This window comes from Anolis carolinensis, chromosome 5 (assembly GCF_035594765.1).
Source record: "Anolis carolinensis isolate JA03-04 chromosome 5, rAnoCar3.1.pri, whole genome shotgun sequence".
Lineage (NCBI taxonomy): Eukaryota > Metazoa > Chordata > Lepidosauria > Squamata > Dactyloidae > Anolis > Anolis carolinensis.
In genome coordinates this window covers 104,061,311-104,088,830 of record NC_085845.1, presented here as the reverse complement: position 1 = coordinate 104,088,830, position 27,520 = coordinate 104,061,311, and the positions used below count along the sequence as shown (strand labels likewise).

The following is a 27,520-nucleotide window of genomic DNA, read 5'->3' as shown; positions in this document are numbered from 1 at the left end:
GCTAGATGCTGACAAAAAAGTTTATGCAAGTATTGCTGATTTTTAAAATATTTATATCTCACCCTATTTTATAAATTGTAGGTAAGCAAAATAAAACAGCCTAAAACAATGCAGGATTGAAAACAATGGAAATAAGCAGGCTAAAACAGGTTAAACTGCTGAGCTGCTGAACGAAAGGTCGGCAGGTCGGATCCAGGGAGCGGGGTGAGCTCCCACAGTTAGCCCCAGCTTCTGCCAACCTAGCAGTTCAAAAACATGCAAATGTGAGTAGATCAATAAGTATCACTCCAGCAGGAAGGTAAAGGCATTCCATGCAGTCATGCCAGCCGCACAACCTTGGAAGTATCTATGGACAACACCAGCTCTTTGGCTTAGAATGGAGATGAGCACCAACCCCCAGAGTTGGATACAACTAGATTTAATGTCAGGGGAAAACCTTTACATTTACCTAAAACATATTACCGTATTATATTCCTTCATTTTCTACTTTGCTCCAACCTTTCTACCATTGATAGTTGTTTCTCATTCTTCTACCTAAGCAAGAATCCTGCTTACTTTTTCCCCAGAGGTTCTCAACCTTTGGGCCTCCAGGTATTTTGGACTTCAACTCCCAGAAATACCAGCCAGCTTACCAGCTGTTAGGTACTATGGGAGCTGAAGTCCAAAACACCTGGAGGCTCCAAGGTTGGGAACCACTGCTATATCCAGAATCTTTCTTTGCATCTTACAGAAAACATTCTACAACTGCCTCCCTGACCATATTGCCTCCCTACTTTTATAGCTTCAACTTGCTTATTTGTCTGGGCTGTTTATTCCACACACTTAAGGACACAGTCCCATCCTACATCAACTTAGACCTGCCTTCATGAGGGATTCCAGCAGCTGAAGTCAGCACCAGATGTCTTTAGAAGTGCACTGTAGAGAAGCTGGGTATTTGTAAAGATTGCTTAATATAAAACCCAGATATATCAAGAGTTATGCTTTTTGCAATTATATTCTTGATTTTATTTGCTGTTATTGAACCAGTACATCTTATGCATCATATACATATAAATGAAATTTATTTCAGTTTTTGCCAGTACATAATATATTATCTTGACAATACTAGCTGTAAAAAACAAAAAAGGAAACAGAGGGAGAAGCTCCTAGTAAGTCTCTTCAGATTGTTATCTAACTCCTTGAGGTCTGGACACAGAGTGATTGAAACGATAGGACCTGCCACTCATACAGAATATTCAGCCAGACTGCAGATTCCCTGGTCTGGTTTATACAACATTGCACATCGAAGAGAGGAAGGAAAACAATTCACAAGCAACCGAGAGTGAAATAATGAAAACTCAAAAATACGTTTAGCTGTAGATCAGCTGAGAAATAAAGTAGTAGTGGTGTCAAGATGATGAATAACTGAGATTTAAAGCGTTTACAACCTTAGAAAGCAAATCCCAGCAGATGTTTCAAATTGGTAAGATATGCATATAACTTCTCAGAACTTTTTATACGGCTCTACTTCCCAGTTACTAGTGGACCAGGTCTCCCCCTGCTGTACTGGTATTAATCTGCAGAAATGTTCAAGATTTGCAGGGCCATGAGCAAAGGGGAAATGCGATGAGACCACTCAGATATGCTCTAATTTAGCCTCACAGATCTAAAAGCACCAAGCCCTGGGCTCATACCAGCTGTGTGACTGTGTATAAATGCAGACCTCTAGCTGATATGAAAGATTACTGCTTCCACCTATTGGAATGACCAAAGAACACCTACTGTGAAACTTACAAATCTTGAGTGTTTAGCAATACTTTTCAAGAGTCACACAAAGCAATTGTTGTTTTGTTGTTTTACCCAGAGAGCAATGTAGGAATAACATCAAGGGTATGCCTTCCTAACCATCCAAACAGCTGGAGGAAAAGATGATTCACAGCGTAAGTAATGAGATACTTCGCTTTTCACTAACACTTGCTAGGAAGAGATAATAAGTGTATAAAGGAAGTAAACATGCTGACCAGAAAGTACAAATGTTAGTTCTCTCAAGCTCTGAAATGTATTTTTGGAAATCCGCAGTGGCATTTTGCCTGCCTTGGTCAGATAGGTAGTGGCAGCTTTCCATTGGCAACAAACAGACAATTAAGTGCCTGGGCTGCTTTCACATTGTGATTATATCTAAAGTGTCAAAATATACATAAAACTGGTGTCAAGAGTCAGTGCTAATCCACACAACCCCCTCAGAGGATTTCTAGAAGAACCCAAAGTGTTCTATTATTGTTCTATGTGAAGATGGAAGGCAAGGGGGTGGGGTTACATGTTCTAGGGGTATTAAAGTATTTTTTTTTACACATTTCCAGTTTTAAATAATTGCTAAGTTACCTTCATTGCCGGGAAGGTGGGGGAATCAGGGAGATTTGTAGTGTGCATTCAGAATGAAACAAGGGTGAGCTAAGTCAAACTGCACCATACATAGGTTGATACACAGACTGGTTACCATTTCCCTTGTACAGATAAGGGGGAAATAACATCTGAGGAAGGGTTAAATTAGTTCCATCATCAAAGGACAATGACAAAGCAACCTTTCCCAAAGAGAGAAGGCAACTTCAGGATTACTTCTTTAGGAATGGCTTTTCTTTTCCCACCTTGTTTACTACACAAAAACAAGGATCAAATATAATTGTCAAGGTTCCCTATTGCCTGCAGGCTCCCTGCCATGATCATTCCTGCCATGCTAGAAAAGGAGAACAGAAAGGGACCAAGTTCTGCTAGAAACCCCAAGTCTGGTCAGCCTTCTCCTAACCAACACAGCATCTGTTTTTTTTCTTACCACAGTGACAATTACGAAGCAGGAGGTACACTCTCCCCTCTCCCGTTCTTCTAACATTATCACAGGGCATTTCCTCTAAAGTTTTTGCAGTCCTGTTCCATGAGAGAAAACTATGTGTACCAATGGAAATGCAGACATTAAAAACAAAAACAAAACAAAAAAGGAGGATTGTCCAAAAATTATGTTCTGATGGAGGAGCTAAGGGCATCAGCTCATGCCCATCTGATGTGGATCCCCTTGAGCCTTGATTATTGGTCCATTCTTATTTCTTTAACTCAGATTCTTCAGAACTGGACCCAATCGGGTGGCTGAGAAGATTGGCTGGGAGCTGTGCTGGGGAAAAGAAAGCAGAAAGGAGTCAGGATGGAAACAGTCTTTGGTACTTTTCACGGACCTTTAACCCATTATATATCTCTTCCCCATTTCTTGATCAACATCTTCAAACTGGAAACTTCAAACCATATACTGAAACAAGTCTCTTAAGCCCCTTCCACAAAGCTAAATAAAATCCCACATTTTCTGCCTTGATCTGGAATATATGGCAGTGTAAACTCAGATATCCCAGTTCAACACAGCTACTGTGGGATTTTCTGCCTTGAAATTCTGGGGCCCCTTCCACAGAGCTGAATAAAATCCCACATTATCTGCTTTGAACTGGAATATATAGCAGCATGGACTCAATGTGTTGTCAAAGGCTTTCATGGCCAGAATCACTGGGTTGTTGTGAGTTTTCCGGGCTGTATGACCAGGTTCCAGAAGCATTCTCTCCTGATGTTTTGCCCACATCTATGGCAGGCAACCTCATAACTTCTAAGGATGACTGCCATAGATGTGGGCAAAACATCAGGAGATAATGCTTCTGGAGCATGGACATACAGCCTGGAAAACTCACAACAACCCAGTGTGGACTCAGATAACCTAGTTCAAAGCAGATATTGTGGGATTTTCTGCCTTTATAGTCAGGGTTATATGGCTGTGTGGAAGGGCCCTTAGTGTTCCAGTAATATAGGAATGGTTTAATCCAGGGGTGTCAAGTTCATTTTCATTGAGGGCCACATCATGCTTATGGTTGCCTTCAAATGGATGTTGAATCCATGAATACAGTGGGCCAGCTATAATTTTTAGACAGTGGTTTGTGCTCTTTAGTTTTTACCCAGTTTGGGTTCCCAAATATTACTGAATGACAGCTCCCCTCACTTTTGATAACAGCCATGCAGACTGGAGATAATGGGAATTGCTGTCCAACAACACTGTATTTCTGAGGTTGGGGAAAGGTTAAAGGGAATTCATTTTAACATCAAACATCATATCCACAAGCCTTATCCCAAAATTCAAACCCCACCATCCTGACTAAACAGAACGAACAGCAGCCTTTCAAATATTACAGTATCATAACTCCTATCAGCTGTAGTCATGATGTCTAACGATGATGAAGACAGGAGTTGCAATCCAGCATCAGAGGCCCTGAGAGCCACATTAAATGATATGGCAAGCTGTGTTCAGTCCATGGGCCTTGAGTTCAACATATGTGACTTAATCCGTTATGAATGAAATTATTGGTTGCTTTAGGACAGTGATTCTCAACCTGTGGGTCCCCAGAAGTTTTGACCTTCAAACTCCCAGAAATTCTAACAGCTGATAAACTGGCTTGGCTTTCTGGGGGTTGTAGGCCAAAACACCTGGGGACCCACAGATTGAGAACCACTGCTTTAGAAGGTGGTCTGGAAGCTGATCCCTCTGAGGCCCCTCTACACAGCTGTATAAAATCCACATTGAACTGGATTATATGACAGTGTGGTCTCAGATAACCCTGTTCAAAGCAGATATTGTGAAATATCTGCCTTGATATTCTGGGTTATATGACTGTGTGGAAGGGCCCTGAGGAGTGGTTCAGGGAGCTAGTTATATTTAGTATGGAAAAGAGAAAGGGAAGAGGCGACTGGGGCCATTTCCACACAGCCATATAAACCCAGAATATCAAGACAGACAAACCCACAATATCTGCTTTGAACTGGGTTATCTGTGTCCACACTGCCATATATTCCAGTTCAAAGCAGAAAATTTGAGATTTTATTCAGCTGTGTGGAAGGAGCCGAGATCAACATGTTTAAATCTTTGAAAGGATAGCATATTGAACCGGGAGCAAGCTTATTTTCCACTGCTTTGGAGACTAGGGGCCCTTCTACACTGCCATATAATCCAGACTATCAAGGCAGATAATCCACACTATCTGCTTTGAACTGGATTATTTGAATCGACATTGCCAGATAATCCAGCTCGAAGAAAATAATCTGGATTTTATGCAGTTGTGTAGAAAGGGCCAAGGACATAGAGTAATTGATTCAACCTATAGGAAAAGAGGCTCCATGTAAAAATTAGGAGACATAAAGTCCCTTCATTTGGAGAAACACTAATTACATGATCTGCCATAATCCACAAATCTGCTTATTCTTTGTTGAATATATTCATTTTAAAATGCAGAGACCATGATTGCTAGCCCGCCCGGACATTCCTGGAGGTATCCTCCAGTGATCCTGTATCTCATCTGTGGCACTTGCGTTCATCCTGGCTAAACCCACGCTTTTTACAGCTACTTACCTTGATGCAGTGTTGAAGTCTCCCCACAAGTCTGTAGTGGTTGGAACCACGGCAGGCACAGAGACATTTGAAACAGGATGCGGCAAGTCAAAGTCTAGCAGAATATCTGATGCTGTGAAAAGACAAACAATTGTTTATAATACTTCCATACTAGAGCAATGGGGTACCTGCTGTGGCTTTCCAACCTGGCACAGATCAGATCTCACTACAGCCCAAAGGTTCAGCAGGTGCAGCTGTCTCTGGAGCAGTCATGAATTGAGCAAATCAGTGAAAAGGTAGCAAGATGTCCCTGATCCAACTCAGAATTTCCCATTCTCCTCTAGTTGTGAGAATTAGTGGGCACTAGGTAAATGGATGGAATATTTACATTAGAGAAGCAGCAGAAAGGCAAGTTGTGCGGTGGGCTTATTCCTTGCTGTTTTGACTTTGTATCTTTCAAAGCCATTCTTCCCCTTTCTCCAGAAAAAAAATGACAGAAGAAGAATCCCCTCATGCACAATTTTAAAATGCAGAATTTGAAACACTATGCTTGTTTCGGGGCGGAATCTGATATTACCATTGGAAGAGGACAATTCTGCCACATTTTTACTACGATTTCAATCATTCCTAGCTATGAGTGGCAAAATTGAAAGCAGTTATTGGCATATCCCATTATCATACCACTAGAGTGGTGCAGCGGGTTAAACTGTTAAGCTGCTGAACTTGCTGACCAAAAGGTCGGCAGTTCGAATCTCTGGAGCGGGGTGAGCTCCTGCTTTTAGCCCCAACTTCTGCCAACCTAGCAATTCGAAAGCATGCAAATGTGAATAGATCAATAGGTACTGCTTCGGTGGGAAGGTAACAACGCTTTATGCAGTTATGCCAGCCACCGGTGTCTATGGACAACGCCGGCTCTTCAGCTTAGAAACGCAGATGAAGCACCAACCCGCAGAGTCAGACACGACTAGACTTAATGTCAAGGGAAAACCTTTACCTTTACTAGAGACACTGAAGTGTATAAACAATGTGTATCACATCAATAATCTGAAAAAGAACTACCAACCTTCTAGTTTACAGAAAACTTTTCACATGTGACAAAAAAGCATGTTTATTGTTTATGAGCCAAACCAAATGCAAAAACACTATTAGATATAGAGAGAAAATTCAAATAAGCCCCCTAGCCTGCTTTTCTTAAATAGTCTATTAGGGGAAGGCAAGAAAACTGCATTCATATGTTAGATGAGGGGGGCAGCACATCTGGATCCTAAGCTCAGGAGAGATTAAAGTGTTCCATGTATCCTTTGTTTGTCCGTTCACCTGCTTTACTTTGTGGTCTATTTTTGGTGGTCCATAGTGATTAGCTAGGGAGCGGCGTGAGCGCCCGCTGTTAGCTCCAGCTCCTACCAACCTAGCAGTTCAAAAACATGCCAATGTGAGTGGATCAATAGGTACCGCTCCGGTGGGAAGGTAATGGCTCTCCATGCAGTCATGCCAGCCACATGACCTTGGAGGTGTCTACGGACAACGCCGGCTCTTCGGCTTAGAAATGGAGATGAGCACCAACCCCCAGAGTCAGACATGACTGGACTTAACGTCAGGGGAAACCTTTATTTACTGAAAACATGGCTCTTCAAGCAGGCCTTCAAACATGATTAAAACATCAGTTAAAACTTGAGGACCAATTAGATATAGCCTATTTTAATCCGCAGCATTATTATTATTATTATTATTAATTATTATTATTATTATTATTATTATTATCATCATCATCATCATCATCATCCTAACAGCCAAAGGTTGTTCTAAATTATTAAATATAAGGCTACATTGTAAAGTACTATATGTGGATTGTTCACACCTCAAAAAATTATGATGTTATTCATTCTATGGTGGATAGTGAGAACAGATGGTCAAGTGCTTGTCTGCTAACATCAGAGATATACACCCTATGACCAGAAATATGTCTATACCTCTAATGCATAGTCATTATACTACTTCCCTCATGGGCTAGATGTCCTGGAAAGAAATGCCTTTTTGTTATCAAAGGTTTTTATGGCTGGAATCACTGGGTTGCTGTGAGTTTTCCAGGCTGTATGGCCATGTTTCAGAAGCATTCTCTCCTGATGTTTCACCCACATCTATGAAGAAACACAACCTACAAACTATCTACAGACCCACTAAGAAAATGCTACATTCAACAAAGGACAAGAGGGATCCTCTAACCTCTGCAGGAGTCTACCCTATACCATGCAGCTGTGGACAAGTCTACATAGGGACCACCAAATGCAGCATTGCCCAGACACAAATCAAGGAACATGAAAGGCACTGCAGACTAAGTAAACCATAGCAGGGCACCTAATGAACCAACCTGGACACAGCATATTATTTGACAGCACAGAAATGCTGGACCATTCTAACAACCGCCATATCAGACTACACAGAGAAGTCATTGAAATCCACAAGCATGTGGACAATTTCAACAGAAAGGAGGAAACCATGAAAATGAACAAAATCTGGCTACCAGTATCAAAAGACTCTAAAATCAGGACAGTAAATAAAAAACACTACTCAAAAACAGGGGAATTCCAGACAAGAAACAATCAGGGCCAGCTAATTACCTCCCAACAAAAGATTTCCCCAGGTAGGAAGAAGCCAAGCTTTGAAGCTGCAAGGCTATTCAATGCTAATCAAGGTAATCAACTGCAACATTCTTGCCTCAAACAGACAAGAGTTCTTTCTCCCACCCTGGACTTTCCACAGATATAAACCCCACTTGCCTAGCTTCCAACAAACCTCACAACCTCTAAGGATGCCTGCCATAGATGTTGGTGAAACGTCAGGAGAGAATGCTTCTGCAACAGCCCGAAAACTCACAGCACTGTTCACATGGAAATGGCCTATATCTGCTGGAAGGCTCCATCTTCTTAAAAGACCCAAGAGCCTTGCCCTTCTCCAGATGCTTACATGGCTCTTTGGAGGAAAAAAAAACAGAGCTCAGACCTAGGCCAAATGATACTGTGAACAATTTGGTTCTCAGTATCTGGTGACAATACAAAGAGAAAGGCAACCAAAAAACTATCAGTACAACGAGGAGCCAGAGTGTTGTGGCAGGACATCCAGACTCTGCATGCAGAAAGTCTCTGGGGTCATGAAAGTGTGTTGCCTTCACACTCTTCCTGAGTTTCTTACAACAATGCGCAAAGCTATGCAAGGATGGTTCTCATGTTCTAGATGAAAGTCAAAACTTGCTTTTAACAAGTAATTATACTGAAACTAAGGAGTATTTTGACTTCTAGCTCTAATGTATAGCTCAGAGTCCTGATTTCTACAATGCTTTTTTCAAACACTACTCTTTGCACATTTAAAGCTAACACAATGGCCAAAGGATTCTTCCAGATTTCCTTCCTTGAACACACATGGCAGTTACCTGTGTCACCTACTGTGCTGGATTTCAACACTGGTGGAGGTGTCACATGATTAGAAATGGCAGTCGAGGAAGGAGGAGGGACAGGAGGAGACACAATTTTGCCCCCAGGAGGAGGCGGGAGCAGGCTTAGTCCTCCTGATCCAGTTGGGCGCGGCTTGGGTTGCCCACTTCTTTTGGTTGGCATATTCTGTAAAGAGAAACATAATCAATAGGAACCTCATAGATTAACAACAATTCACTATATAGAGCACTGGGCACGGCAGGAAACGAGGCCTATGTGGTTCTCACCCCAATGTTTAATTTAATAGTCTGTCCTTCCTTAAAACCGAGGTCAAGCTTGGGACGATTGTCTGTCTCCTGTGATTCCTTGGAGATTTCTGACTCTTGTTTCACCCACCTATATTGAGAAGGGGAAAAAAACAGAGAGAAAGAGTACATACAGAGTTCATAGAGAGAGAAGAGGAAACTGATTACAAAAAAAAATCAAAACAGAAAAGTATCCTATCTGTCCATCTAGTATCTTTCCTCCAATGAGTATGCCAGCAAGGCATGGCATAACAGCAAGTACATGAAGATACTTGCTGGATCACAACTTTTGCCCAATGAGTTCAGAGGTGGCTTAGGCAAATTTGTCTTGTTATTTATTTCTTGTGTCAGAAGTGAACCGAGGGTACAAGTTGTAATGGATTTGCAAACATAGAGGTTTTTTTAAGAAAAAAAACTTGGCATCAATACTAAATGTCTTTTGCCTAGTAGCTGGCCACTGGTGTTGCTGTTAGAAGATCTTCCATTGTGCATGTAGCAGGGCTCAGAATGCATTGCAGTAGGTGGTCTGTGTTTTGATCTTCTCCGCAGTCGCATGTTGCGGACTCCACTTTGTAGTCTCATTTCTTGTTGGCTCTGCATCTCGTGGTGCCAGAGCGCAGTCAGTTCAGTGCCTTCCAAGTTGCCCAGTCTTCTGTGTGCCCAGGGGGGAGTCTCTCATTCGGCGTCAGCCACTGATTAAGGTTCCGGGTTTTAGCCTGCCACTTTTGGAATCTCGCTTGCTGAGGTATTCCTGCAAGTAGATCTTAGAAAGCTATTTCTTGATCTAAGGCGTTGGCGTGCTGGCTGATATCTGAACAGGGGATGGGCTGCAGATGTCAACGCCTTGGTCCTTTCATTGTTGGCTGCTACTTCCTGGCGAATGTCAGGTGGTGCAATGCCTGCTAAGCAGTATAATTTCTCCTGTGGTGTAGGACATAGACATCCTGTGATAATGTGGCATGTCTCATTAAGTGCCACATCCACTGTTTTAATGTGGTGAGAAGTATTCCACACTGGGCATGCATATTCAGCAGCAGAGTAGCAAAGCGCAAGGGCAGATGTCTTCACTGTGTCAGGTTGTGATTCCCAGGTTGTGCTAGTCAGCTTTCGCATAATGTTATTTCTAGCACCCACTTTTTGTTTGATAGTAAAGCAGTGCTTTTTGTAAGTCAGAGCACGGTCCAGGGTAACTCCCAAGTATGTTGGTATGCTGCAACATACCTCCTTCCCAGGTAATCCTCAGAGCTCAACTAGTAAAATGTGGGCTAGACAAAACTACGGTTAGGTGGATCTGTAATTGGCTAAGCGAACGAACCCAAAGGGTGCTCACCAATGCGTCGTCTTCATCATGGAAAGAAGTGACAAGTGGAGTGCCGCAGGGCTCCGTCCTGGGCCCGGTTCTGTTCAACATCATTATTAACGACTTAGACGAAGGGTTAGAAGGCACGATCATCAAGTTTGCAGACGACACAAAACTGGGAGGGATAGCTAACACTCCAGAAGACAGGAGCAGAATTCAAAACGATCTTGACAGACTAGAGAGATGGGCCAAAACTAACAAAATGAAGTTCAACAGAGACAAATGCAAGATACTTCACTTCGGCAGAAAAAATGGAAATCAAAGATACAGAATGGGGGACGCCTGGCTTGACAGCAGTGTGTGCGAAAAAGACCTTAGAGTCCTCGTGGACAACAAGTTAAACATGAGCCAACAATGTGATGCGGCTGCTAAAAAAGCCAACGGGATTCTGGCCTGCATCAATAGGGGCATAGCGTCTAGATCCAGGGAAGTTATGCTCCCCCTCTATTCTGCCTTGGTCAGACCACACCTGGAATACTGTGTCCAATTTTGGGCACCACAGTTGAAGGGAGATGTTGACAAGCTGGAAAGCGTCCAGAGGAGGGCGACTAAAATGATTAAGGGTCTGGAGAACAAGCCCTATGAGGAGCGGCTTAAAGAGCTGGGCATGTTTAGCCTGCAGAAGAGAAGGCTGAGAGGAGACATGATAGCCATGTACAAATACGTGAAGGGAAGTCATAGGGAAGAGGGAGCAAGCTTGTTTTCTGCTGCCCTGCAGACTAGGACACGGAACAATGGCTTCAAACTACAGGAAAGGAGATTCCACCTGAACATCAGGAAGAACTTCCTCACAGTGAGAGCTGTTCGGCAGTGGAACTCTCTCCCCCGGACTGTGGTGGAGGCTCCTTCCTTGGAGGCTTTTAAGCAGAGGCTGGATGGCCATCTGTCGGGGGTGCTTTGAATGCGATTTCCTGCTTCTTAGCAGGGGGTTGGACTAGATGGCCCATGTGGTCTCTTCCAACTCTACTATTCTATGATTCTATGATTCTATGATTCAAGATGTTTGTCTGTTCTTAAGATGGAAAGCACACGTCTGTGTTTTAGATGTATTAGGGATCAGCTGATTTTCCCTGTAACAAGCAATAAGAGCACCTAAAGCTTCAGAGAGCTTCAACCATTTCAAAGCTCCCTGTTTGGGCAGTGATAGCACGATCATCAGCATAGATGAAACTCTGTCCCTTCTGGCAGTAGCTGGTCATTTGTGTAAATGTTGAACATTGATGAAGTAAGCACGCTCCCCTGAGGGTGGCCGTTCTTCTGTTTTTGCTATCTACTTCTCTGACCCAGGAATTCAACAAAAAAGCTCCTGTTTTGTAGCAGATTTCCTATGAAGTGGGTGAGGTGGTAGTCCTTTGTGATATTATAAGTTTTTCTCAGGAGAAGGCAATGGTTTACAGTGTCATAAGCTGCTGACAGGTCTATGGAGACAGCTCCTATAATCTGCTGCCTTTCAAAGCCATTTTCTATGTGCTGAGTCAGGTTCAACACTTGTGATGTGCAGCTTTTGCCTTTTCTGAAGCCAGCTTGCTCCGAAATCAAACATAGGTCTATTTTTTCCATAATTCTATTCAAAATAAGTATTTCCAGAACTTTGTAAAGATGGCACAACAAGGAGATTGGTCTATAGCTTTTGTCTTGTTGAAGCCTCACAACTTGCGAAAGTGGTTTAGTTAATTGAAGCAAGTGGCACAAGATCATCCAGTTACCCTTTCTAATTTAAATGATTAACTGCCTGGTCCACATCCAATACTCTAAACCAGACTTTTACAAATTGTGTGTTGTGTCGCTTTAGTGTGCTGGCTGCAGTGTGTGTGTCTCACAAATGTAATGAGCCACCTCTAAGGCTCCATTTACATATTATCTCCTTTGAACTGGATTATATGGCAGTGTAGACTCAGATAATCCAGTTCAAAGCAGATAAACTATCTGCTTTGATAACCTGGATTATATGGCAGTGTAGAAGGGGCCTAAGTCTAAGCAAAATAAGCAAAAAAATCATATATTTTAAAAAATATGAATGAAATGTTTTCATGTTGTGTTTCCCATACATTTCATGTATATATCTGCGTCTCTTATAAGGGGCTAATTTAACCCGATGTGCTAGTAAAACTGAATTACTGTGTTGTGAAATTATGCACGTCTAAAGTGTGTCACCAATGTGTTTGGAAAATCCTGCTCTAAACCATGCATGGGATGCCCTAAAATCTCACTGTTTGGGTGGGCAATGACTCTTTAAAAAGAATACGCCATGGAAGAGTGTTTTCCCCTTCCTTCCGCAAAACTGTACAGCTTCATTGAGCGAAAGAGGCTGCCATGAGAAAGAAAAATTGAGAAAGGAAGAGGAAAAAAGTATGTAAGTGAATGCCTAGCTATTTAAACAAAGGGCACTGCCATGTGGGGAGGGTCCATCCACTCTATACCCTATTGCATCATGCAGGTTTTCCAACTTAGCTAGTATAACAAGGAAGCATGATGGCTGAGCCTAGCAAATTCAAATGATATCTTCAACATAACATAAGATGGTTATTTCAAACAAAATCTGTATGTGTAAAGGAGTTGGTGGAAATGTTCAGACAGAATACCTAGCACCCACATCTTGGGGAAGCAGCCGCACCATCTGTGCCAAGGCAGCCTGTTTCACCACTCTTTACTGTAGGGAAAGAGAGTGCTCTCTATATTTTTTTAATACTATTTCAAACATTATTATTTACCTCTATAGCAAGAACTCAACACAATATATGAAACTTTAAAAATATATAATAGAACGATTTTGAAATTTTGACTACATTTTAGACAATCATTTGTGGTATTATATTGAAAAGTCACCCCCTCCCCCCCCCCAAAAAAAAAACCCAACTAACTAACTAACTAAAGATAAACGAAGAGGGGATTTCATGAGTACTGTATCAGCTCGCAGGAAGACTTAATAAAAATATAAAATCTCGGGGGTTGGAGGAGCTGAGATCACATGGCCTCCAAAAAAGAATATGTTCTGGACAACATAGAGGACCCAAGTCATTTAGGACTCTGCAGATTAGATTGTTGTAGCTCAGAAAGTGGCTGAGGATTTTTCCGATTTCTCTGACATGTCAGAGGACAAGGAATTTGATGCGTTTCAGTGTTAGGAAAGAATTGCAGCCAGATGAGGCCGATGTTTTGGATTTCACAGAGGAAAGTGGCCTTCGGCTGATCAGGAGTTTTCATAAGAAGCTAGATTAGGCTTGAGAATGGAGGGAGTGACAAATAGACTAGTTAGATCAGTGGTTCCCAAACTTATTTGGTCTACCACCCCCTTTCCAGAAAAAATATTACTCAGTGCCCCCTGGAAAGGGGGGGGCATGGCTTTGAGGGGTGGGCGTGGCTCCTGCCCGAGGGCGGGGCTGAGCCTCTCCACTAGTCCAAGATGCAGGGCTGGGAGGGGGAGGTGGGCGGGGCCACAAATGGGCGGCCAGGACTGGAATGGGCGGAGTTACGAGCTCTGAGGCAGGGCTGAGCTTCTATCCCTGTCCTGCGGCACCTGCCAGGACACAGGGGGCGAGGCGAGAGGAGGGGACGGGGCCTCTTCCCAAGTGCTTGATGGGGATGAACCTCTATACCCTGCCCCTATGTTCTAATAAGTGCCTCAGGGGAGATATACAGAGGCTCAGCCCTGTCTTGGGCTCTTGGAAGGAGGCCCCGCCCCCTTCCCTAGCTCTGCCCTCTGTGTTCCAACAAGCGCGTCAGGAGAGGTATAGATTCTCAGCCCTGTCTTGGGCTCTTGGGAAGAAGCCATGCCCACTCCTCTAGCTCCACCCCCTATGTGTCCTAACAGGCACCTCAGGTGCTCAGTCCTGTTTCCGGCACTTGGGAAGCGGTCCCGCCCCTCCTCTGGTCCCGCCCCATGTCCTAATAGGTGCCATCACCGCCCCCCTGGATCACTGCAGCGCCCACCAAGGGGCGGTAGCGCCCACTTTGGGAATCACTGAGTTAGATGCTCTGAGAGACTCCGTGAGACATTGAAGCCCAGGTACGTTCAACATCTCATGGCTACGTGGTTGGGCTTAAATTAAGGAGTGCTGGCTTCATGCCTTTTAGAGGACACAACGTTGCCATAGGGATGGCTTTCCTGTCTCTGCTCTCAAGTTCATGATTCAAGAATTCTTAAGTTACTTGGTTCATGCCTTTGTTTCCTGAAGGGGTTTACCTTGGAAAGGTTCTTGCTTTCTGATTCATTGATTTGTTTGTAGTACTACTGTGGGTTTTGGTTCTCCTGATTTTATGTACTTTGGCATTTTTTTGATTACTGCTATTTTGCATTCCCTATTCTGCTGACCCCTTTTGGAAATGCCCTCTTCCCCTTTTTACCTGTTTTCTTCAATAAACATTTTTAGATAGAACTACTGGACTCTGGTGTGGTGCTGGGTAAAAAAGTGTTTTCAGTGTTAGAGTGCAACAGAGAGCTTTTTAAACTACTTCCACTCACTACATCTTTCCACTCAGGAATTTTTTACGTGATATAAAACATCAGCATTTTCAAGGCCCTTTCCCTTTTTGTGGAATAAAGCTGAAGCATCTTCTGAAAACCAAACTGTAAACACTGCATATTGCTGCTAACAAATTTCTGGAAATGGGTAGCATTCAGAAACACTTACTCTTGCCAAAAGTTTCATTACCCCCAACATTGAGTTAGCTGCTAAGGGGACTCAATTTGGGGTTGGAACCCACAATGTAAGAAGCAGTGCTGTAAGTAACAAACCAGCAGCTTGAATTGAATCCTGAAGATGACAAAAGGCCAGTGCAGATGAGCAGTAATGTTATATAATATGTTTCTAGAGACATGGCCTCTCACTTAGGAGACACATAGCTGAATAATGTATTGCTAGAGACTTTAAGGAGCCCCGGTGGCAAAGTGCGTTAAAGAGCTGAGCTGCTGAACTTGCAGACCGAAAGGTCCCAGGTTCAAATCCCAGGAGCGGCTTGAGCGCCCGCTGTTAGCTCTAGCTCCTGCCAACCTAGCAGTTCGAAAACATGCAAATGTGAGTAGATCAATAGATACCGCTCCAGCGGGAAGATAACAGCGCTCCATGCAGTCATGCCAGCCACATAACCTTGGAGGTGTCTAAGGACAACGCCGACTCTTTGGCTTAGAAATGGAGATGAGCACCAACCCCCAGAGTCAGACATGACTGGACTTAACGTCAGGGAAAACCTTTACCTTTAGAGACTTTAAACTGCATTAAAGGGCAATCATCAAACAAATATATTACAACAGTCAGAATAAAAAGCAACCAAAAGGAGAAGAAAAAGTTCTCTTCTCATCTTCCGTTTGCCCTTAGAAGCTTGATATATTCCATCCCCAAAGTGCTTTGGGCCCAACCTTGCCAGCTGAAAAAGACAACTAGCAGCTGAAAAGTTTAAATGCTAGTAGCACCAAGATGCTGGGCTACAGCTTAACAGGAAAGCTACATACATTACTCTGGAATCATGTGCATGCCCTGCAATCTCCACTGCTGAGGCATCAAGGCTGGGAAAAGTTCAATCCTTGGAAGTTCTGCCACTGGAAAATACTTGGGTAGACTGGGGAAGCAACCAGAAGCAGAGGAGGCATCACGGCTTCAACCAGGGGACCATAGAGGCCACACTTCCACTGCAGCCTCTGCAACTTTCTGTGATTTATTTTTAACTGAAAATGGCTTACACAACTATGGGGGAATGATACTTCAAGCCCTAGGGACATTTTTTTATAAAATGGAACCTAGGGTACAATTTATTTATTATTTTTATTTGTATCCCACTTTATCTCTCTAAAAAGAGACTCAAAGCGGATCACAGTAAAGCCAACACAATATAATTTAAAAGCTAAAAATATAAAGAACATCTATACACATATTAAAAATGAAAAGATGTGTGTATGTGTGTGGCTGGGGTGTACACACAGACAAGCTCCCGCCTACACAAACAGCTACAGTTCCCACTATGCAGGAAACACCAACGGCCCTCCCTCTAATGACACTGCAGGTTATAGAGAGTGTCATGAACATGTACAAGAGCCCTGCCAATGTCCTCCTCAAACACCATACTGCCCACCACCCAAGTGAAGGCTTTCATTCAGGAACAATATCATCCTAGATTTTCTGTTTTTCCTCCACTAAAGACACTTCCCAGCGTTACTTTCTCTCTCCATTGGTGTGGAATTTGCATGACCCCACCACTGCCTACACCTTAACTCTTTCCGATTCTTTTCTATGGCACACAGCAAACAGAGGAATTAATCAGCAACTGAACATACTAGAGAAGTTTGGGTAGAATTCACCATAATTTATAGGAGTTGTAGGTACTGGGATGTATAGTTCACCTGCAATCTAAGAGCACTCTGAAGCTCACCAATGATGGAACTAACTTGGCACACAGAACCCCCATGACCAACAAAAAATACTGGAGGTCTTTGGAGCGATTGATAGGAGTTGTAGTTCACCTACATCCAGAGCGAACTATGAACCCAAACAATGATGGATCTGGACCACACTGCCATGCATACCCAATATGCCCAAATATGAATACTGGTGCGTTCTGAAGGGAATTGGCCTGGCCATTTTGGAGTCTGAACCACCAAAGATGGAATTGGACCAAACTTGGGACACAGAGCCCCCATGACCAGCAAAAAATACTGGAGGTCTTTGGGGGAAAAGTCACCTTGATTTGGGGGAGTTGTAGTTCACCTACAACCAGACAGCACTGTGAACCCAAACACCGATGGATCTGGACCAAACGTGACACACATACCTGATATGCCAAAATTAGATTACTGGAAAGGTTTGGGCAAAACTGACCTTCCTTTCTGGGAGTTGTAGTTCACCCACAACCATCATTGGTGGCCTCCACCAATGATGGACCTGGTCCAAACTTGGCACACAGAACTAACTCAACTTACTGGAGGGGTTTAAGGAGACTGACTCACCATAGTGAGAGTTGTAGTTTACCCTACAGCCAGAGAGCACACTGAACCTCACCCATGATGCATCCAGAGCAACTTGCCCAACATAATAAACTTTAAGTACTGATGGATTTTCTTGGGTTTAACCTGGCATGATGTCAGTTGTAGTTAATCCACAACCTTATGCATTTTGTACAATTAAAATTGCTTTTTTCAAATAACCCGGACAATGCCTGGTATCCAGGCTAGTTAAAAATAGAAAAAAAACATTAACAGTATTAAAATTTAAAAATTTAAATCCTTAAAATCAATTAAAACTTATTCATTTAGCTAAAACCACAGCACTCCTTGGCTTGATCTCAAAAACATCCTTCTTTAAAAGCCTGCCTGAATAAAAGGGTTTTAGCCTGCTCACCCTGGCCTAGATGGGCAATGATCAGACTCATATGATCAGTACATAAAATGTGACTAGAGGGTAAAGTAAAGAGAAAACTTACTTGAAATGATCCTGCAGGGACACATTGAAGTCAAAGGCATCCCCTCTGTCTCCAAAGCCAATGCCGATAAAAGCACTTCGTCCTGACAATGAAAGAAGAGCAATTAGCTAAGACAGCAAAGATTCACACAGAGATAGTAAAATATATAGACTAGAGCAACTTCCATTAATCCAAAAAGCTACAGACTCCCTTTTGCAATAGCAGCCCTTTTATTATGCATTAATTGCTGTGTTCTCTTGCATCACTTGTCTTTTCTTTTTCTGTTTATCAAAATGCTTAACCCTTCAGATCTTAAGTGGGTGCTTGCCTTCTCTGATGTTATGAACCTTTTGCGGAGAGTTGGGAGATTGTAGCCCTTAATAGCTCAATTAAAGCAAAGCAGTTGTGTATGCAAGATAGTGGGACAGGAGGATGTCCTCAGAAGGGTAGATAAGTGGAAAACCTAACAGTTAGTGGCAGAGATGGGGAAAAAGCAGGAAACCTCCACTTTTGGTGACAATAGTTGGGATAAGTAGAAATCACTTTGGGGGGGGGGGGGGATTTGCCCTACTTGCATCAATCAACATCTTCAGAATCATCAGGCGAAAGAGCTTTTTTTATTCATAACCCCACCTTCTATGTTTACTTCCATTTATCTTGCTTCCTTTACATGTTGTTTCCATTTTGCCAAACAACTATTTTGACACCTTTTCTACTTACCTCTACAAAAAAATTCCTTCTCCTTATAGATATAATTGCCAAGAAGGTAATATTACTAACAAGAGTAGGTGCGATAGCTGAACAGGAGATGGTTTGTGCCTTGATTAGCCTGACTGCACACATTATATACAATTACACGATGTAACACGATTTTTGTTCCTAGGTTATAAATGTCATTTCCTAATTGGTTCTATCATAAAAACATGGAAAAGGTTTATTAAACGGCAAAAACGTTGTCTTTGCAGGAGAAACATCCTGCAGCACATTCTGCTATAATTTTTCAATGAATATCTCAGAGTCTCAACCAATTCAACATAGTTTGTGGCAGCCACAAAAACGAAGTTTCTGGAGTACAACTACTTTCAAAGTGCAGCACAATTAAACAATAACACTTTAAAACCAAGAACAGATTTTTTTTCAAATGTTGTTATATAATGTTATGTAACACATTATAATATTCCATATATGTATGTATGTGTATATCCCTGTTGGTCATTCAGCCCCACCATAGTATCAGAATCCTTTTAAGGCCCCGCTCTTTCAGTAGAGAAGGACTAAAGCCTGTCTTACCATTGCCATCTTGAATCCGGATGACAAAGTACCGGCTGGAATCAGTCACCGTCTCCACAGCAATGCCAGGATATTGATCTATTGGAGCTTGGGCAAAAAGCTCTCCTAAGTGGAGACAAGAGGAGCACCACATGCATCACTCAAAAAAGATTAATCTTGACAAGGATACTGGAAACATGTTCACAAAAACAAGAATAACCAATTTATTCAGCCACAAACACTATGAGCTCATTTGCACATAATCATCTGTACTGTTTTCATAAACACTAAGGATTAATCTTAGGGCCCTTCCACACAGCCATATAACCCAGAATATCAAGGCAGATAATCCACAATATCTGCTTTGAACTGTGTTATCTGAGTCCACACTGTCATATAATCCAGTTCAATGTGGATTTTATACAGCTGTGTGGAAGGGGCCTTCGTGAATTGATGGGATTTCAGTAGCAATGTCTGAAAATATCAAAGTAGCCATTTTGTACATAAATCACTAAACAAACCAATATTAGTTACACCACAGCTGAACAACAGAAAGATTACCTTTCATTGATAAATCTTAACTCACACAATGTAAGTGAGAAGAACTTTAAAATTGTAACTAGTCTATATATCTTTCAATTTGTTCAATATCCTAGTGGAACAGATTTCCCATCTGCTTAGCTAATAAACTTTCTTCCTTAAATAAATGTAGATATCTCTACTGGACATTGATGCTACAACATCAATCATTGAGTGGATAACACAAACTGATACAATTTTCAAGGCTTCTCACAAAAAGGGAAATATTTTTTCTTTTTTTAAAAAAACACTGAAAATTGTGCAAATTTACATTCCAAGATATAATTACTGACAAGTGTGAACTGATGCTGCCTCCCTTTTTGTTGGAAAGTTAGAAGTGGTTGGGAAGCTATTTTAGCCATGCCTTCCATGCACACAAGGATTGGCTCATGACATCTGAGGCACCCCTCTCCCCCGCCACGCATCAAAGTCAAGATGCATAGTACCCGGAGCCAGGTATATACTTTTCACACACGAGGCAGAAAATCTCACTAGCACCTCCTTCCATCCCTGGCAGCTGAGAAAAAAAAATCAGACTAAATAACTATGTTATGCCCATGCATGACAATCAGTAGGTCAATCACTGGTTGGGGGACAAGCTACCTATCACTAGCTCTCTATATAGCTACAGCACTAGTACCTGGAGCAAGTCATACAGAGGCTCAGCACACAAGGCAAGGCAAACAGGTGAGAAGTCAGTCCCACTCTAGTCTGCTTTGGGGTGATTTCACCTAGAATACTGTGTCTTATTCTGGGCACAATTCAAGGATGTGTTCAGAGAAGGGTGACCAACATGATCAAACGTCTAGAAATCAAACCCTATGCGGAACAGCTGATGGGGCTGGGTATGTTTAGCTTGGAGAAAATAAGACTGAGAAGAGACATGTTGCCATGTTTAAATAACTGAAAGGATATCACATTAAGAAGGGGCAAGCTTGTTTTCTGCTGCTCTAGAGACTAGAACACAGAGGAAAGGAGTCAATTGCATGGAAAACAATTCCACTAAACATTAGGAAAAACTTCCTGCCTGTAAGAGTTGTTCAACAGTGGAATATGCTGCCTCGGAGAGTGGTGGAATCACCTTTTCTGGAGGTTTTTCAACAATAGCCATCTATCAGGAATACTTTGATTGTGTGCTCCTGCATTGCAGGAGGTTAGACTCGATGGCCCTTGAGGTCTCCTTTACCTATGATTCTATTATTTTAATTAATTGTGCTTCTTCCCTCTGCCTAACATTAGGACCAGTTTGGCACTTACCCAATGTTTACTACTACTATTACTTTATTTACTTGTACCCCCTTTTCTCCCTCTGGATTGAGACCCAAGGTAGCTATTGATGTGAATAAGTACCAAATAGGATACCACTTAAAATAATATGGTATTTCTTCAATTCTAAAACACACTTTTTCCTATATAAATATGTGCGTTTTAGAATCAGAGGTGGATCATATGGATGTTTGTTGGTGACAGTGGTACTGAAATTAAAGCACATTTTACAATCAATGGTGTCTTATAATTGAAGAAATATGGTATGTAGGATAGCAGTGTAGGCAAAAGAAAAGTGCATGGAACTTACAGAATAAACAATGCTATTACCACAGATATTGTTCCAGAAGTTTAAAATATTTGAGCGTACTCTGTAACACAGTGATCCTCAAATTCTGATCTTTTGGGTCTGTGGTACTTCAGTTCATGACCATTAGTTGCATTGGCTTGGAATTCTGGAAGCTGACATCAAGAAAGTTTGAAAACCATTCCCCTAACATCACTACTATATCTCCTGGAACACTTAGTCAACCTTGCAAATTCCTCACCTGAAACTTTGTCTTCTAGTTTTATATAGGCAATTTTGCCTTTGGAGGTGATGCGGAGTCGTCCTGTCCAATCTGGCTGATCCAGTTTCCAGTCAGAGGCCCTGCAGATAAACAAACACCTCCAATGAGAAAGTCCCCTTCTCTGCACCTGGTTTTCCCTGCTGATTTCAGTTAAATCCTGGGTCACAACAGGTTCAATTTATCTGCTCAAGGTAAAGAGTTGAGGTGCACAAGGACGTCCACATTGTGGACCTTTTTGCTTCCCAGTTTGGTATTGAGGAAAATCAGAGCAAACAAAAAATGGCTGTTGTTGTTAAGCACTGTTTTTCAGTTATTCTCATTTTGGTGTGAATTATACCATCAGTTTCACAGCACCTTAAAAATAAGTGTGGCCTAAAACTAAAAGAAAACCAACAATATCCTTGCAATGTAAGGCATATGAACAATAAATGAGAGAGAGGAGGGAAATAAATTATTTTATAACAACTAAAACATTATTAGCATGGCAGAATAAAATTGGAATGATACAAGCCCCAACCCTTCTCAGAAATGAAATCCATGGCTGCGGCCTTGAATCGGTTGTTTCTTTCAATATAAATTATCTCATGGGGCACTTGTGAAGATCAATCAGGAGAGAAGAACCTTTTTTAAAAAAGGTTTTTGGAGAAAAGGCTGATACAAGTGTCAGAAATAAATGATTAGATCCAAAATAAGAGAAATGATGCTGTTTGAAGAAGTAACCAGCTATGTTCCAACTTCACTGTTCCTCATAATTAGCAGCTTGCCAAAAGTAGATGATTTCAATACATTTTTACATTTGCTTCAGGGCTTGAATCCTCTGCTGGAGTAAAACGGACCACTCAGGACCAGGTAACATAGGAGTACTTGTTTAATTCTACATTATAAGAAACAAAAATAGTACATTTAACTGAATTAACGTGGACACTGGCTCATATATTTATGTGGATGGCCCCCTTGATTTGCCTGAACTCCATACGTGTTGAGTCTATACTGTACACCTCATAATCTCAATCTTACACTGCTGTGGTTATATTATTTTTCTACTCCAGTCTAATTTTTAGTGATATTTTGACAACCAGCCATTTTTATTTTGGATTTAAAAAAGCAGACCAGAGGCTTCAAGAGTGGATTCTATCCCCACAAAGAAATCTGAACATTCAGCTTTTGTTGAGGAAAGCAAAAGTAACAGGAAAACTTCTAAACTGAACCAAATTCGTCATGGTATTCTATATTGACAGTTTTCACATATCATTATTTTAAAACACTATTTCATATGTATTTCACAGAACTCTGGAAGATAACCAAATGAGAAAGCTGTTTTGTTTTCTTCAATACGTCATTTTCTGTTTTAGAATGGAAAAGCTAGGGAGGGAGAAGCACCTTCATACTTTTTCAGAACACTGCTTCTCCAGCAGGTTTTGTCATTAACATTCAAAGCTGATTCCAAAAGCATTTCAGCCTTGGATGCAGGAAGACACAGAAGGCAGTATCAACCTTACTATTAAAAATCAGTAACACTTCTGATTGCTCATTTCTTGAGTGAGCAAGGCAGCATAAAGCATTTCAGGCAAACAGAGTCCATGTGTAGGAGGGATCAAGAGAAAAACAAACATCACTGCTTCACAGTATCCACTTTCTAGTCCTCTCTGCTCATCTCCCCAGGACAGTCTGTGCCGATGTACATGCAGAAAGATAATCCCGTTCCCTCTGTGCTTGTTAGCAAGAAGATAACAGGCAGGAGACAGGATTTGTCACTAATGAAAACTGCACTAGGATGACTCAGAGCGCGTGCGTAAGTGCACACACAGAGAGCGCAAGGGAACAGAGGGAGAGAGGAGAAAGGTTTAGAAAACACAAGCATGTTTACATCTTTCCTCGCTGTTCAAAAGGCAACAGCAAAAGCAAATCCACCTGGGCTGCAATGCTGGGCAAAAGGAAGAGAGCAACAATCAAGGACAGGAAAAACAAATGCATGACATTCTCCATTTTAACCTTATCGCCGTAAAGGATGTCGAGGCACTTCTTTCTGGTTTACAAAAATACAGTATGAGCAAGATGTTAGGCAAGACTGGGAATAAAAGACAATTGCTTCTGCTTGCTATTAGAACAAGGAGGGCAAAAGCAGAGGCCCAATGGGATTCCCATTAAAGAGAGAGAGAAAACTATGAATGCTTTCATGTTGTCTTCAGGAATTCCATTGCTTATTCCACTAGGAACTCTGTCTGGTCATGGGTCAGTCACTCTACATCAGCCCAAAATTTCAGAAAAATTACTGGGAGCAGGAAGTCGAGGTATTTTGGTGTTTGATGGGTGGGTTTACAAAACTGGCAGTGAATCAAAATCAAGAGTACAGGATGGAAGAGAAAGCAGGATGGGCAGAGGCACATCGCTTGCAAGGCAGAGGTAGCCAACTAGCCATGGATAGTCCCTGGCTCCTGAGAAGTGAAAGGAAGAGAAAGGAGTGCTCTTGGGCCTAATCTACACTGCCATATAAAATCCAGATTGTCTGCTTTGAACTGGATTATATGGCAGTGTACTCAGATATTCCAGTTCAAAGCAGATAATGTGGATTATCTGCTTTAATAATCTGGATTATGTGGCAGTGTAGAAGGGGCCTTGGATGGGCCTGATGTGAGGCAACAACAGTCACCCGCTGTTTAAAGTCAGGGGCCAAGACACCTCCGTTGGGAAAGGAAGGTCCCTTTAAGAACACCACAAACACTGAGTCAATTTTTAGACATTTTAGAAGAAAAGAGCCACGTAACCTTAGCATTCCTGTAACATTTTCTCAGCATATAAAGCTCTTTGCTGCATTCTATATTGTAGAGAAAGTGTTTCAACACTGCTTTACTTGCCACAACTTAATACTATGGAATCCTGTGATCTGAAGTTTGGTAAGGCATCAGCATTCCTTGACAAAAAAGGCCAAAGACCGTGTTAAGACTACAGTTCCCATATTGGATTTGTAGTTTGGGGAGGCACCTGCCCTCTTTGGCAAAGAAGGCTAAAGACCTTGCAAGACTACAGTTGTCACACTGGATTTGTAGCTTGGTGAGGCACCTGTCCTTTTTAGCAGAGAAGGCTAAAATTTTTGCAAGACTACAACTCCCAGGGTCCCACAGTATTGAGCCATGGCAGTAAAAAGCAGTGCGGCCAGAATCACCAGGCTGTTGTATGGTTTCCAGACTGTATGGTTGTGTTCGATCAGCAGTTTCCCCTAACATTATGCCTGCATCTGTGGCTGGCATCTTCAGAGGTCAGTTGGAAATGAAGCATATCTATTCCTAAGTATATATATTCCACTTATTTGACCATCATCAGAGACTCTGAAGATGCCAGCCACAGATGCAGGTAAAACATCAGGAGAAAATGCTGCTAGAACACATTGACCATACAGCCTGGAAAGCACACAACACTCCAATGAAACAATTGTAATCAACAGGCATAAAATAGTAGAGTTGGAAGAGACCACATGGGCCATGATGGAAAAGCACAATCAAAATATCCCTGACAGACGGCCATCCAGCCTCTGTTTAAAAGTTTCCAAGGAAGGAGCATAAAGGTGGAGTTAGTCCCTGATAAACGAGAAAAAGGATTGCTAGTGTGTTGTCAAAGGCTTTTATGGCCGGAATCACTGGGCTGCTGTGAGTTTTCCAGGCTGTATGGCCATGTTCCAGAAGCATTCTCTTCTGACATTTCACCCACATCTATGGCAGGCATCCTCAGGGATTGTAAGGTCTGTTGGAAACAAGGTAAGTGGGATTTATATATCTATGGAATGACCAGGGTGGGAGAAAGAACTTTTGTCTGTTTGAGGAAATGTGAATGCTGCAAATGGCCAGCTTGATTAGCATTTAATGGCCTTGCAGATTGAAAGCCTGGCTGCTTCTTGCCCGAGAGAATCACACTTGGCTCTAACAGACAAGAGTTCTTTCTCCCAACCTGGACTATCCACAGATATATAAACCCTACTTGCTTAGTTTCCAACAGACCTCACACCCTCTGAGGATGTCTGCCTTAGATGTGGGCGAAACATCAGGAAAGAATGCTTCTAGAGCATGGCCATACAGCCTGGAAAACTCACAGCAATCCAGGATTGCCAGTGCCTCACATCTGGTAGGTTAAGAAATACAATGTGTTGTCAAAGACTTTCATAGCCGGAATCACTGGAGTTTTCCAGCCTGTATGATCATGTTCCAAAAGCATTCTCTCCTGACATTTTGCCCGCATCTATGGGAGCATCCTCAAAGGTTGTGAGGTTAAGAAATAAAATTTTTGAAGGCACTGAATGCATGACATTGTTGGAATCCGCCCTGAGTCCCTTTGAGGAGATAGGGTGGAATAGAAATAAAGTTGTTATTATTATTATTATTCCCCATCATGGCTCAATGCAATGGAATACTGAGACCCCTTCCAAACAGCTGAACAAAATACCACATTATCCCCTTTGAACTGGAATATATGTCAGTGTGAACTCAGATAACCCAAATATTGTGGGATTTTCGGCCTTAATATTTTGGGTTATACAGCTGTGTGGAAAAGCCCTGTTAGCTGTAGTTTAGTGAGGCACCAGCTCTTTGGCAGAGGAAGCTAAAGTCTTTCCAACACCACAACTCCCAGGAGCCCCCGGTGGAGTAGTGGGTTAAAGCCTTGTGACCTGAAGGTTGGGTTGCTGACCTGAAGGCTGCCAGGTTCAAATCCCACCCGGGGAGAGCGCAGATGAGCTCCCTCTATCAGCTCCACCTCCATGCAGGGACATGAGAGAAGCCTCCCACAAGAATGGTAAAAACATCAAAACATCCGGGCGTCCCCTGGGCAACGTCCTTGCAGGCGGCCAATTCTCTCACACCAGAAGCGACTCAGGTTGCTCCTGACACGAAGAAAAAAACAAACAAAAAACCACAACTCCCAGAATTTCATAGCATTGAGCCATGGCAGGTGAAAAGGCATGTTTTACCACACTAATTCTTTCAGTCAAGACCAGGCATGGGTAAACTTGGGCCCTCCAGGTGTTTTGGATTTCAACTCCCACAATTCCTAACAGCCTCGGGCCCTTTCCTTTTCCCCCTCAGCAGTTGAAGTCCAAAACACCTGGAGGACCGAAGTTTCCCCTTGCCTGGTCTAGATGCACCGTTAGGCACAACTAAGACCATAATGGAAACCCTGAAGGCCCAGAAAAGGGAGGGCGATGACTTTAAATCCCCGCTTGTTGTTGTCCTTAGATTCCTTTCCCTGGCCTTCTCCCCCGGCCAGAGCAGGCCCGCTGCTTGAATGAATGACTCAGGAGAGGCAAGACTGGGGTGATGGGGCTCATCCGGGCACCCTTCTTCTACCTGTAGCCCCGATTGGAGGCCCGCGGGGGGATCCTGTAGACGCTGATGTCGGGCTTCACGCAGAGGATGGACTCGTACTCCACCTCGTTCGCCCCTCCTGGTGCTGCTGCTGCTACTGTTCCCGCCGCCATCCTCTCAGCTCCCAGTCGGCAGGCAGAAGGCGAGGGAGGACGGGAAGGAGGCAAAGCAGCCACCGCGCACTTCCGACCGCCACCTTTGTTCAGGGCAAGAAGAGCCAGGCGGGAACGACGCCGCCGAAATCTTGGCGGCGGCCATCTTGGCCCCTGGCACGGCCTGACGCAGCCCAAGCGCACGGTGCGCTTATGTCACCGCGGTCGCCATCTTGGCGGCGGCCATCTTGGCCCCTGGCACGACCTGACGCAGCCCAAGCGGTGCGCTTATGTCACCGCGGTCGCCATCTTGGATGCCCGCACAGTCCCTCAGAGCAGCGTTGGGACTAGCAACCCGGAAGCTCTCTCATAATATCGACTCTAATTGAAGTCTATAGCGCCTTGCGCTGAGGCAGCCATCTTTGGCCTTGGCAAGTCATGCGTCGTTACGTAAGACGCAACAGAAATAGCCAATTGTGTGACTCAGGGGCGGGATTCTACTAGAAGTAAACAACGAAAGGGAGCA

General features: G+C 42.8%; 1 protein-coding gene across 2 annotated transcripts; it reads right to left on the bottom strand.

Moving 5' to 3' along the window:
- Window positions 1–975: 975 nt before the first annotated feature.
- necap1 (NECAP endocytosis associated 1) lies at window positions 976–27,210 on the bottom strand. Of its 2 annotated transcripts, none has more exons than XM_008115907.3 (8): window positions 26,885–27,210; window positions 21,531–21,631; window positions 19,159–19,263; window positions 17,890–17,971; window positions 9,102–9,210; window positions 8,814–9,000; window positions 5,408–5,519; window positions 976–3,137 (listed from the first exon to the last, which is right to left on the bottom strand). In XM_008115907.3, the coding sequence occupies exons 1-8, from the start codon at window positions 27,013–27,015 to the stop codon at window positions 3,080–3,082; spliced, it is 885 nt and encodes a 294-aa protein (XP_008114114.1). In that variant the 5' UTR covers window positions 27,016–27,210; the 3' UTR covers window positions 976–3,079. The 2 variants fall into 2 exon arrangements, with proteins under 2 accessions (XP_008114114.1, XP_008114115.1); XM_008115908.3 differs by having other exon boundaries at window positions 976–3,142; window positions 26,885–27,185.
- Between the last annotated feature and the right edge of the window lie 310 nt (window positions 27,211–27,520).